Below are 12,961 nucleotides of genomic sequence, written 5' to 3' on the forward strand. Positions count from 1 at the left end.
AGCCATGCGTCCTGCAGGCTGACCTCAGCGGCTGCTTCCTGTGTGTCAGTGGCCACCCCGTGGTGACTGCGCTCCTTCTTTGCACGGGGAGGCTGGCCTGGAAGTCTCTGCTTGTGCTGGTTTTCTGAGCGGTGTCCCCAAATTTTCTGGAGGGTTCTCTTCCGTTTCACGTGCTCTTTCTGTCCTGCAGGAGGAGGGCGCTCTAGACCCAACTCTTACGGAAACAATTATGGTAAAGGAATGATTTCTTATGAGCTGTGTGCGGAGAAACTGTCCTTGAGGAGAACTAACACCCCGTCTGGGCGCTGGCGGGAAGCTTCTGCTATTGTCTGCCGCGTGGAAATGAACGGACCCGCTGGGTCTGGTTTGCGTCCACACCTTTGCATGCCCTGAAACCTTACTTTCTTGCCAGGAAGTAAGTAAGCCGTGCTTGCAACTGAAATATGTGTGTGTGCACACGTGCATTCGTGTTCCCCTGTGCGTGAACATGTGTGTGCAAGCGTGTGCCAATGTGTGCGCGTCTGTGTGAGCACGTGTGTATGCGTGTGGCTTGTAGGTGCCTGCAGGTGTGTTCGCATGTGGTCTGCCTGCGTGGAGGTGTGCAGGCCCACAGGGTTGGAGGAGTCCGCGTGGGTGGTGCCCTGTGCATGAGTGGCGGCCGGCGTGTACGCATCCGTTCGGGTGCGCACGAGCATGGCTGTGGCTGCGCGCACGTGCGCGGTGCGCCTGCAAATGTGTGCGCATATCCCGTGCCCCCCGGCAGTGAAAGCTGCATTGCCTCGTCCCTACCTTGCCCCGTGGCACTCCTCACCTTGGATGTAGCCTCGGCCAACCCCTCCCGAGGCTGTGTCCGCCCCCTCCTCTGGGAGAAGGTAAGCTCCCTGCGAGCACGCAGAGATCTCCATCCGCGGCGCTTCCCGCTGCTTCTAGCTACCTGCGCAGCCTCTCCAGGCGCCCAGCGGCGGAAACTCTGCTGGGCAAACCCGTGACCATGTGCCTTCCCCTTGACAGGCGGAGACGGATACTCGACCTACGGGAACCCACAGGGTAATGGCTCCTTGCAGCCCCGTCTTTTATAAAAACATGCTCTGGGCAGGTCCACGGGGTTTTCATGGACCAGTAGTTCTTCGGTTGGGAAATACCTGAGCAACACGGTCTTCCTCTCTGGGCGGCGCAGCTCCCTGGGGACTCAGAGAAGGAGGGAGGAGGGTAGGTCTTGGGCTGGAGGATGCCTCAAGGCTCCGAGCGCAGAGTGGGGCTCGTGGACCTGTCCAGGTGCCACCGAAGGCTCCCGGGACTTTGAGCAAGCGCACAAACAGGAAACCAAGAAGGGGAATGGAAAGGAGGCGTGGACATTCCGCCCTTAGGTAGCACCCTAGAAATGCACTGCCCGCCCCAGAGCAGGTCCGACAAGGCAGGGGTGGAGGCCAGAAGGCCCACGCTGGTCACGCCTTGCTTGCAGAATGCACCCTCTTAGCCATCCAACAGCTGAATGCGCTCTCCCCAATGCCGGGCTTCTGTGCATCATTGATGCTCCGGGAGAAGGACACATGGACGCGCTTTCCAGCCCCCGCGCCCCGGTGCGCATGCACGGCCTTGGGGTAGCTCCTTGCTGCCTGGCTGTGCTGGTGTTGGGAGGACATCCATCCCTTCCGTTCTCGTCTCGGACCCGAGCTGGGGCTCTGGAGGGGCAAAGCCCAAGACAGAAATCAAGGGGGCGCGCAGTTGCATGGAACATACGGGGTCCTGAGTCCAGACAGGGGAGCGATGCCAAACTGCGGTGGCGAGGGGCAAGCTGTCCTTCCTGCAGGCGGCAGTGTCCAAGCCAAGGTCAGGTGGAAGCCACATAGGCAACCCAACAGCCGTCCAGCTGCTTGACCCGCTCTGATACAGACGCAGGTCGCTCTCGCCCACGGAAGCAGTGATTTCCTTTCTCAGAAGCCCGGACTTTTGTCAGGCCAGGTCCCGGGGCAGAAACACCAAACTGTAGGCTGTAAGCCTGCGTCGCAGGAGTCAGGTTTGGTGCGTGCCTCTGGCGAGAGTTTGTGTGAGGCCCCGTGTGTGTTGAATATTTATTTTGGTTTTTTTTTTTTTCACAAGAGTATAAGCATTGTACTTTGAACAAGGTACAAATGCACCCATTCAACAAATCCACAAAAAAGCAATCGAATGAGTCGTATTTCCAATGCTCTGACTTGAACGTCCGGAAGGGGAAAGACGCCATCCATAATCTCCAAATGGGGTAAAAGCAGATTCCTTTCCCCGGACTTCTTGTTCTTTCTTTGTCTTTATTTTTTTAAAAAAGATTTTATTTTTCTATTTGACAGACAGAGATGACAAGTAGACAGAGAGGCAGGCAGAGAGAGAAAGAGGAGGAAGCAGGCTCCCCACTAAGCAGGGAACCCAATGCGGGGCTCGATCCCAGAACCCTGAGATCATGACTGAGCCAAAGGCAGAGGCTTAACCCACTGAGCCACCCAGGCGCCCCTCTTTGTCTTTATTTTTAATGTTATATTTCCCTCCCCTCCACCCCCTCCCCATGCATTTAAGGTTGGGAAGACCAGAGCTGAGATTATGGGATAATTTGCAATGCTCGCCGTGCTCGCCGCCCTCGCTGGCCCTGTGTTTCCTGAGCCCCTCTTTGGTGTCTCCATCCCGCAGGTAACACGGTAGCGAAAATCGTGTCTCCCGTCGTGTCCGTGCTGGTGGTCACGCTGGTGGGTGCCGCGGCCGGTTACTGCCAACGCAACCGAATGAGGAACTGTTTGAGGACAAACGGCAAGTTTCGGGCTGTGTACAGACAGCTCCTGGAGCCTGTCGCTGGGCTGGGTTCTTTCTGGGTTCGCCCCATAGAGCGGCGTCGGCTGAGGACGTGGTGTCAAGTTGGGTCTTCGCGGGGGGAATGCTTTTCCTTTTATTTGTTTTTTTTTTTTTTTTTTAAGCAGCTTCGGGGTCAGCCAGAGTGGGCGTTTCTGCCAGTCACTGACATAGACTGAAATGTTATCGGGGTTGCCATCAGCTGGGCTCACACTGGTTCTGTTGGTCCTAAGGGACTCGGGAAACGGTTCCGTTGAACCCGCGGTGTTTGTCTTCCTCTCCAAAAACGAAAGTCTGGAGGGATAGACTTGGAAGGCTTTCTGTTGAATTCCTGTGAATTTTCCCCCCCGGGAAATGGGTGGGGGCCGCTGTGGCTTTCTAGTTCAGGATTTTGTGTGTGTGGGGGGGGGGGGGGGCGTCCAGGACCTTAGGTTTGGAGAATCACGACTCCTTGGAGGACGAAGGTGGCAGGTTCTGGGCTGAGGACCCGTCTGCAGGGAGGGTCCAGGGACAGAGAGGGGGCTGTAGGGGACAGATGTGAGCTGAGGGAGTGTTTGAGGTGTGGTCCCCACAGCAGGCAGCCAGGGAGGACTCCGTGTGGGGTGTGTGGGGTGCACTCACTCCGCTTCCTTCGTGTGCCTAATGAAGCCTGCAGAAGGGTGTTTCAGGTAGGCTTGCAAAATCCCAAAACCTGCCCGGGGCCTCCCTCTGCTGGCGGACAGGCAGTACTGACCAAATCCAGACACTGGGTTGCTCGGGTCTACACCCCACCCGCTTCCCACTCCCCACCCTACCTGCCCCCCGAAAAGCTTGAGGGGAAACTGAGCCTCTGAAAAGCCCCACGGATGTCTGGGCAGTCGTGGATCATCACAGACGCACAACGTGACTTTGGATCCCTCCTTCCACACGGATACGCGGGCATTTCGGAACCCGTCAGTGTAGACTGGAATTGGATTGTTTTTTGTTTTTTGTTTTTTTGCAGCAGCAGCTGGAGGGTGTTTTTGTTTGTTTGTTTTGGTTTGGTTTGGTTTGTTTGTTTTGTGTTGTTTTTAAGTATGGATCACGGCCTTCCTGTGTATCTGAGAAGATGCTTTTTTGTTTGTTTTTTCTTGTTTTGTTTTGTTTTTCCCGTCTGGACGCTCTTTTTGTTTCTTTGGAGACGAGAAACACATCCCGACTAGTTTTTCAGTAACTCTTTTTTTTTTTTTTTAAGACTTTATTTATTTGCTTGAGAGAGTACAAGAGAGAGCCAGCCGGAGCGGGGAGACGGGCAGAGGGAGAGGGAGAAGCAGGCTCCCTGCCAAGCAAGGAGCCTCGTAAGATGTGGGACTCAATCCCAGGACCTTGAGATGATGAGTTGATGGTTCACTGACTGAGCCCCCAGACGTCCCGTTCAGTACCTCCTCTTCAGGGATGACGTCCCTGGGTCCCGTGCACACCATGTTTGCCTGCCCGTCTGCTAAAGCTAGGGCCCTTAGACACCAGGCAGGCACACCTACTGTCACAGGACGAGGGGACCCTCCGAAGATGGGCAGGATTCACCCTGGGACTACCTGGTCTTGCCAGTTGCCAGGCCTGCAAACCGTCTAGCACGTATGACCCATGGTGGTTCCATCTAGGCTTTCGTCCAAGACATGGGTATGGGGAAGAGTCTCAGCATTGCAGCGAGTGTGGCTCTATCCCCTCACACCGACTTTGCCCAGCTGTGCTGTTGGGTCCAAGAGGTCCCCTGTCAGCTAAAGGATGGCTGACATCTATCTTGGCAAGTTGGAAGGGGATGAGTTGCAGTGCACAACCTGTGGAACTGGACGTGTGCAACAGCCGCAGTTTGACGCTGCCACACCTTCTGGGGTCACACTTCCGGGGCCACATACAGGGCGACAGGCGGACTGTTTGAGTGTGACGCTTTGGTTTTATTTGCTCGACTGCAAGTAATAAAAGCTCCCGCTTCCGAGGTTCTGAAGGTTCGTGGAGCCCCATCCATAAAGGGGGGCTTGTGCAAAAATTAGCTGTGACCCAAAAAGACATAGTTGGTCCGTTCACCCTCCGTATGACATGCTGGTTCCCGTCTTCCCTTCCAGAACCAGCACACGTGTGAGGGTTTGGAGACCCAGCGGCCGATTGGAGAGACGCTCGGTGTAGACAGGAATGCCGTTGGCCGCTCCTGGGACGCTTCCTTTCGTCGTCGACATCACCTGCCGCCCTGACGTGGACTCGGTTTGGCCCAGAAAGCATCCCCAGTCCGCTGGATACGGTGCATTCATGAGCATGACTGGGTTCCTCCTCGGGTCAAACGAAGATGATTCCTCCCTCTAATGGTTCGATCACACATGTGGATAGATGCTGACTCTGACTTGCGTTCCGAGTGCTACCTCAGGGTGCAGGACGTGCATGTGGGGGACCCATGTGTGTCTCCTGAGCACAGTGTGGGGGGTCCCAGGACATGGGTGCTGTCTTCTGGGGTATCAGGAACACCACTAGGGGTGGGGGGATGGTTTCCAGGAAGCTCTGGGGGGAAGCTTGGCCTAGGCTGAGTCTCCACCGGTGCCCGTGGGTCTGGCTCTTGTGGGATGCGGGATTCTCACCCCTGGGGACAGCTTCGACCAGCCCTCCCTCCCCTGCCTGTAACCTGCACACGCCGATCCTGGGTTTCGGGATTGTGCGTGCACAGTCACTCGAGGGCAAGCCATCTCGGGGGCGGGAGGCGGGGGCAAGGCTGGAGGAAGTGGCCTGGGGATGCTTTTCCTTTTGTTATGAAATCTTAAGGTCTCGGGATTTCTGGGAAAACAGGGGACGGCGATTGTGACTCTCTTGACTGTCCTCTCGTATCAGTGTCCATCTGATGCCCTATAGGTTTCTGTCCTTTGCATGACGCCATCCTTTTTCTTTGTGTATGCTTTTTTTTTTAAGACCCATAATAGGAAACCTTAAATGTTCAAGCATCTGAAATGCAGACTAGCTGTTTGCTTCTATTTACTAACATATTGGGGGAAAGGAAAAAGGACAGTTGGGGCTTATGGGTATAGTTTCCTTCAACTTAGGTACATGCTTAGAGCACTTTTGGGCTTTGCCCTAAATATCAGAATAAAAACAATTAAAGCCATCTGCAATTCGTGGATAGGACCCAGAAAAGTCCTAAATACGCAGGCTTTGCACTCGCCGTTGTGGATTGGGAGCTAGGTCTCCATCGAGGGGGTGCCGAATGCAGAAAGCCCTAAAGAGAGCTTTCCAGAAGCCAAAAGGAATTTGCAGCCAAGAATCTGGGTGTGGGGTCTCACATCCGGGTTTCATGGGTGACCAGAGCCGTTTCAAGACGGCAGCCCGAAATTCCTCCCGGGACGGGAATGTCCTCGCGCGCTAGGTTTCCTGGATGTGAGTTTCGGGGTTGGGTTTCTCGTGACGGGGGTTGAAGACGTGTGTGAATGCGTGTGGGTGTGCACGGACACACGCGTTTGCACCTTTGTAATCAGACCGACGCGCCACGGAAGCATTTATAAGGACGTACATCCATTTTTTTTTTCCTGTGCCTGTCATACATACATTTTCATCACTCTAAATAAACGTCAAAGAAAAACAAAACACCCCGGTTGGCTTGCCGCGTTCTTGCTTTCTGTAATTCCCACCCACAAAGAGGGGACAGCGCAGGGCAGGTGCACGACTCACAAAGCTGTCTACACAGTTTAGCGGGCAATGTATCAGTGCAATCCTGAGCAGGGTGGGGTGTCCGTTAGGGGGTGTGTTTGCGTCCGCTGCGGTGTCTGCCCTGTTCCGAGGGTCACGGCAGGTGTTTGGCGATGACATGTTGTCATCGGCACCATTTGGAGTAGGATGGATGCTGAACACGTGAATGTAGTTACGGGATTGGGGAATGAAAATCACCCAGGTGTAGGGCATCTGAGTGGCTCTGTTGGTGAAGCGTCTGCCTTTGGCTCGGGTCATATTCCCAGGGTCCTGGAATCGAGTCCTGCACGGGGCTCCTTGCTCAGTGGGAATCCTGCTGCTTTGTCTCCCGAAGCCTGCTTCTCCCCTTGCTTTTGCTCTCTCTCTCTGTCTCAAACAAACAAATGAAATTTTTAAAGAAAGAAAAGAAAATCACCCAAGTGACAAGCAGAAACGCATTCCTGTTCAGCCCAGTTAGAATAAGCAAGTTGGAATCATCAGCCCTTGGAGGCCTATCTTTTGCGGGGGACAGGGTAGGGCTGATACAGCAGAAGCATTTGATTGATTGATTGATTGATTGATGACTGAGGGATGGGTAACCCAGAGTGTCAGATTAGTTCCAAGCGGGGAGCATAGGTCCTTAAGGAACCCCCCAGGCCACCAGGAAGTCATGCTTCCCTGCTAGAAAGAGGAGAGAAATGACCGTAAGCTCCACTCTGCATGCCCGTGAAGGGGGGAACAGATAGTCTGGACCCTGTTGTAAAAAGCAACACGCCTCTGCTCCTCCTGGGAGCTCAAGTGTGCCTGGGGCGGGCGAGGGGGCAGGTCTGCAGGTCCATCTTCATGCTGGAACGGAGCAAAGCCTGAAAGAAAATTCCAGGCGGGGCCAGAGGACAGCGACCGCTACGGGATCTATGCTTTAATTTCCATTTTCCTGCACACACTTGGAAAGCATTTCTGTTCCCCTCCTCAGCTGAGTATCCGTGGCCCCATGCACGGCTTTCCAGGGGCGGAGGGGGGAGACATGGTCCCAGCTGTCACGGTGTGACTTGTAAAGAGGGAAGACAAAATCACACACACACACACACACACACACACACATGCACACACACCCGAGTTAACATGTTGGAGTGGTAGCCTGCCGCAGCTCAGAATCTGACCTTATTTGGAAGGAGAGTCCACAGAAGTCACCAGCTGAGGTCATCCCGGAGGACGGGGGGCCTCGCCCCGTGGGGCTGGCGTGTTGGCGTGAGCAGGGAGATGTGGACAGAGACATGCACGCAGGGAGAGTGTGGTGCAGAGCTCACAGCGGAGCTGCGACCAGCCGAGGACCGGCCAGAAGCTGCGGGGGACGGAGCAGACCGTCCCGTACCATCTTCTGCCCGAGTGCATCCCTGCTCTGCCCAGACCTCGGACTTTTCTTGTCTCCAGAACAGAGAGACAGAGAGAATCCGAGTCTGTGGTCGAAGCTGCTGGGTTTGCAGAACCTTGTCAGAGCCGCCCAAAGACATTCGTGAGTCCGTGACTACGTGCTGGCTACGTGGGTTCCTAATTTACAGGAAAGGACGGGGAACTCGTGGAGCTTCCCGAGGGACGTCGCCATGACACTGTTCAGCATTTGTCTCCGGACGCTGAGGCTCCGTTCACGAGTTCACAGGCTGCTTCGTGCATTCGGAGCTGTGCAACCTGAAGCAAGTTAAACACCCTCTCTGGGCATGCAGGTGCGCCATCTGGTGAACGGGCATCATCGTGGGCTCCGCATCCCCCCAAGGGTGCAGGCCCATGAGCTGATGTGTGACAAGCATTCCCGGTCGGGCCTGGTGCGTAGTGAGGGCTGCAGATGGAATGGGGGGAAAAGATACAAATAAACCCTTTTTAAAATTTTTATTTTATTTATTTGACAGACAAAGATCACAAGTAGGCAGAGAGGCAGGCAGAGAGAGGAGGAAGCAGGCTCCCTGCTGAGCAGAGAGCCCGATGCGGGGCTCGATCCCAGGACCCTGGGATCATGACCTGAGCCGAAGGCAGAGGCTTTAACCCACTGAGCCACCCAGGCGCCCCTAAACCCTTTTTTCTTAATATAAATAGAATTAGGCTCGTTGCAATATTCAGGATCTTTCTTAGACTCAGGTGAGAAGTTGACATCAGGAAGTCAAAACTGCAGACACTAAAAACACAGAGTGTTCGAGAATGCAGGTCCCCCCCACCCCAAAAAAAAACCCTGTTCTGTTTTCAGAATCCACAGGATTGCAGCTAGGTGCAAGCCTTCCCAGATGAACTACAATTCCCAGCAACCTTTGCAGGTCACTGTGGTCATGTGACAACTCCGGGCCAATGGCATGCAACCTCGATTTCTGGGGCAGCAAGACCGTCCTGTTTCCCCAAGCTCAGCACCCAACAGCATGACCAGCATCAGGAGTGTGTGTGGGTTTGGGGAAGGAGCTGCCGGTCACCACCCGGTTGTCCTGATGGAGGGACCCTTTACCTGTGGTCCTCACACCCCAGCCCATAAAAGGGCACCAGGTTCCAGGGTTAAGACCACAGGGTGCTGGGGAAGCAGCATGGTGAGTGAGTTAACTGGTCTGCAAGGTGCTCGCCAAGGTCCCCGAGAGACGTGACCTTCACTGTCCTCGCCACCAGGAAAGAAAAAGTTAACTGTGTGCAGGGAAGGGAGGTGTTAGCTACCGGGATGTTGGACCTCCCGGTGCAATGTCTGCCTGTCACATCGTCACAGTGCACCCCGGACACTCACGTCACCCATCACGGTGCACACCTGACCCTCCCGTCATGGTGCATACCGGACCCTCCTGTCACGGTGCACCCCTGACCCTGAACAGAAGGCTCTACGTCGAGGCTATGAAACCCTCAAGCTGGAAACCAAAAACGAAGAAAAAAAAAAAAATCTACTTCTGATTTCCCTGCAAGCATTTTTGCTTGGAGCGCGGGGGCATCCCCATGCACAGACGACGTTGGCGTTGTCTCTGCAAAGAGGCTCCCGTTTCTTTCCGTGGTCCATTCCCTAAAAATGCCACATTCCGCGATAATTCATTACATGTAAGAATTACATATACACGGTATACAATGGATAAACCACGTATTTATATACAGACACATCAAATGCTGTACGAAACACAAAGACACAAAACCCCTGTATAAACACAGGCACATTCTATATAATTTTATATGCATATGGATGGGGTTTTCCGATGGCTCTCTGTGTGGCCTGACATGTTGACATGCGTGATAGCGATATGGAATCCGACGTTCAAACTGTGTTTTTTTTTCCTGACTGCAATGAAGCTGTTCCGTTTTGGAGACTTCTTAACAGGGGATGTCTGGGCAGCATTATTGTGTTTTCCACCAGATAATTCAGTGTAGATCAGGTTGCTTCTTGTTCCAGACAATCCGAGCTTTTATGTGACCACATTCATCATTTTCTTGAATTTCTTCCTTGTGATTCGTCACCAGGTCTCATGCATGTGTCCCCAGTTTCAAGGACACAGCGTCCATAGCTGCGTGACGTCTGTCTGGAGCAAGGATTTACTGACATTGTGTTTGCTTATCGAATTTACTCATTTCTTGTTGGCATCCTTGGGATTCTTAGAAAAGCAGCTGTAGGTACCACTGAAGATGGGAATTTCCATTCACACCATAAATTTTCTGGTACATGTTAATCTCCATTCAGTTGGACCTTGATTTTTTTGTTTGTTTGTTTGCATAAATCCTAGTTAGATACTCAGAATCATAGCAAATAATATAATAATAATAATAATAAAATGAATTTTATTTTATTTTTTTGAAGATTTTATTTATTTATTTGACAGAGAGAGATCACAAGTAGGCAGAGAGGCAGGCAGAGAGAGAGAGGAGGAAGCAGGTTCCCTGCTGAGCAGAGAGCCCAACGTGGGGCTCAATCCTAGGACCCTGAGATCATGACCTGAGCTGAAGGCAGAGGCTTTAACCCACTGAGCCACCCAGGCACCCCATAAATTTAAAAAATACCCAGAAACATCACCAAACAAATCATTGGAAAGGATTAATAACCTGTGAAAATTGGTGGCTTTAGTATTGTTTCCAAAAAAAAATGTTATTCACTTCTTTTAGCAATGGCACCCTAATTTTGGAAAGTTTTTGGAAAAGCAGACGTCTATACTGTGACCCCGGTTCCTCCTGTGATGTTTGCAAGGACCGTAGTGCAGAATTTGGCTTTCCAGAAACTCACCGTTTTGACAGGGAATGCAGACCCAAGGTGAACTTTTCACAGGGGCCCTGCGTTCTCTGTTCAACACTGTTTTTCTGGAGCATCTGGGTTTCAGGGCACACTCTCTGCCTGCCTCTCTGCCTACTTGTGATCTCTGTCTGTCAAATAAATAAATAAAATCTTAAAAAGATGAAGATGTGATGTATATATTCCATTGTGTGTATACATCTGTACACTATATAAAATATATTATAATGTGAAGATATTGTATGTGTATGTATGCACACAATACAATGTTACTCAGCCATACAAAAGAAGAAAATCTTGCCATTTACAAAGACATGGATAGATCTAGAGGGGATTAAGGTCAGTAAACTAAGTCAGCCAGAGAAATACAAATACCATAAGAATTCACTCATATGTGGTATTTAAGAAACAAAACATACTGTTTAAATAGAAGTTACTAAAGACACAGCCAAGTCAAGGACACTCAGACCTTCCTCTGTCCCTCTGCAACAGGAAATAGATCTCCCGTATAAAGAATGCCCTCCCTGTACTAAGACGTAAAAAGACATCTTGATTACCAGAAACTGGGGCTTTAAAGATGACAAAGTTGTGTAAACAAATATTTATTTTCTACTCTGCCTCAGCCCAAATTATACACAGAATTCCTTACTCATTCCAGCTCCCAAAAGCTTGTTTTGTTCTCATGCTGTCCATGCTTCACAAATATATTGTCTCGTCATAGAAAAAGCAGAGAAACTGCCTCCCTTGGTCTCAAATTTCAATGTTGGGCTTCCGTGCACGCATAATAAAACTCTGCGGGATTTGTTGTTGTTGTTGTTCCCTTGCTAATCTGTCTCATGTTGATTTAATTCCGAAGCCAGCTGGAGGACGGTGAAAGGTGGAGAAGAATTTTCTCCTCCCAACACCGTGAAGGACTTTTCTTTGGGGATTTTGCCGGGGACCAGCGACCGTCCTTGAATGCAAGTGTGTTGATGCCTATGCTGAAGACCCACATGTGTGGGTTCTGTCTCGGGGTATGCCCGAAATACACCTGCCAAGAACTCTGTGCACACGCGACCTTGGGGCTGACGGCAGAAGCTGGGGTACAGAATTTCAAAGGGACATCGGGCAGTTCGCTGACGACGGCTGCTCCATTGTCTCGTGAGTGGAACGCGTTTCTGTGAACGGAAAAAGACATACATTGTGTATCAAGATAATTACATAGTCTTACAAATGACTTATTTTCATTTGATATTAATATTAAATAATAAATATAATAGTCATTACATATCATTTAATAATGTCTTAAATTAAAATTAAAATAAATAATAAATTAAATATACAATTAATGATATACTTTATACGTCATATATGTTATATATTATATATAAATATATAACTAATATATGTAAATATATAAATATATTATATATTAATAGAAATCCATTTATAAATAAAAATATATAAATATACCTATATTTACATATTTATATATTTGTATTTGTGTACATACCTTATTTATAATTTTTATTTACAAATTTTATGTATAATTTTATATGTACAATTTGTATAATTACATCAATTATACATTATATTTGTAAATGTATATTATCTATATATTTATATATAAATAAAGTAAATAAAATAAAATATATAATCTATATATTTTATATACATAAATATATATCTATGTATAGATATCTCTCTCTATTTTTTTAAGATTATATTTATTTATTTGACAGAGAAAGAGATCACAAGGAGGCAGAGAGGCAGGCAGAGAGAGGGGTAAACAGACTCCCTGATGAGCAGAGAGGCCGATGGGGGGCTTGATCCCAGGACCCTGAGATCATGACCTGAGCCGAAGGCAGAGGCTCAACCCACTAAGCCACCCACGTGCCCCTGGATAGCTATATATTTATATAAATATATTGATCTATATATTGATTTATATATATAAATATATAATTACATATTTATATATTTATATTTATATAGATCTATATATTATAGATCTATCTATATATTATATAGATCTATATATTATAGATCTATCTATATATTATATATATATTATATATATCTATATAGATATATATTATTATCTATATATCTATATAGATATATATATATCTATATAGATAGATATATCTATATATCTATATAGATATATCTATATATATTATATAGATATATCTATATATATCATATAGATATATCTATATATATCTATATATTATAATCTATATATTATAGATCTATATATAAATCTATATATGT

General features: G+C 49.2%; 1 protein-coding gene across 8 annotated transcripts in view; it reads left to right on the forward strand.

Moving 5' to 3' along the window:
• The window catches only part of XG (Xg glycoprotein (Xg blood group)), a 31,538-nt gene extending 25,140 nt beyond the window's left edge, over nucleotides 1-6,398 (forward strand). For 7 of the 8 annotated variants that reach the window (XM_045996426.1, XM_045996427.1, XM_045996425.1 and 4 more), the window contains 4 exons: nucleotides 191-232; nucleotides 1,012-1,047; nucleotides 2,662-2,778; nucleotides 4,899-6,398. In XM_045996426.1, the coding sequence (XP_045852382.1) occupies nucleotides 191-232; nucleotides 1,012-1,047; nucleotides 2,662-2,778; nucleotides 4,899-4,915 (212 nt within the window). In that variant the 3' untranslated portion in view covers nucleotides 4,916-6,398. The remainder of the gene's footprint in view (nucleotides 1-190; nucleotides 233-1,011; nucleotides 1,048-2,661; nucleotides 2,779-4,898) is intronic. The other variant, XM_045996422.1, reaches the window with a different exon arrangement.
• Nucleotides 6,399-12,961: the final 6,563 nt, after the last annotated feature.

Source organism: Meles meles, chromosome X (assembly GCF_922984935.1).
Source record: "Meles meles chromosome X, mMelMel3.1 paternal haplotype, whole genome shotgun sequence".
Classification (NCBI taxonomy): Eukaryota; Metazoa; Chordata; class Mammalia; order Carnivora; family Mustelidae; genus Meles; species Meles meles.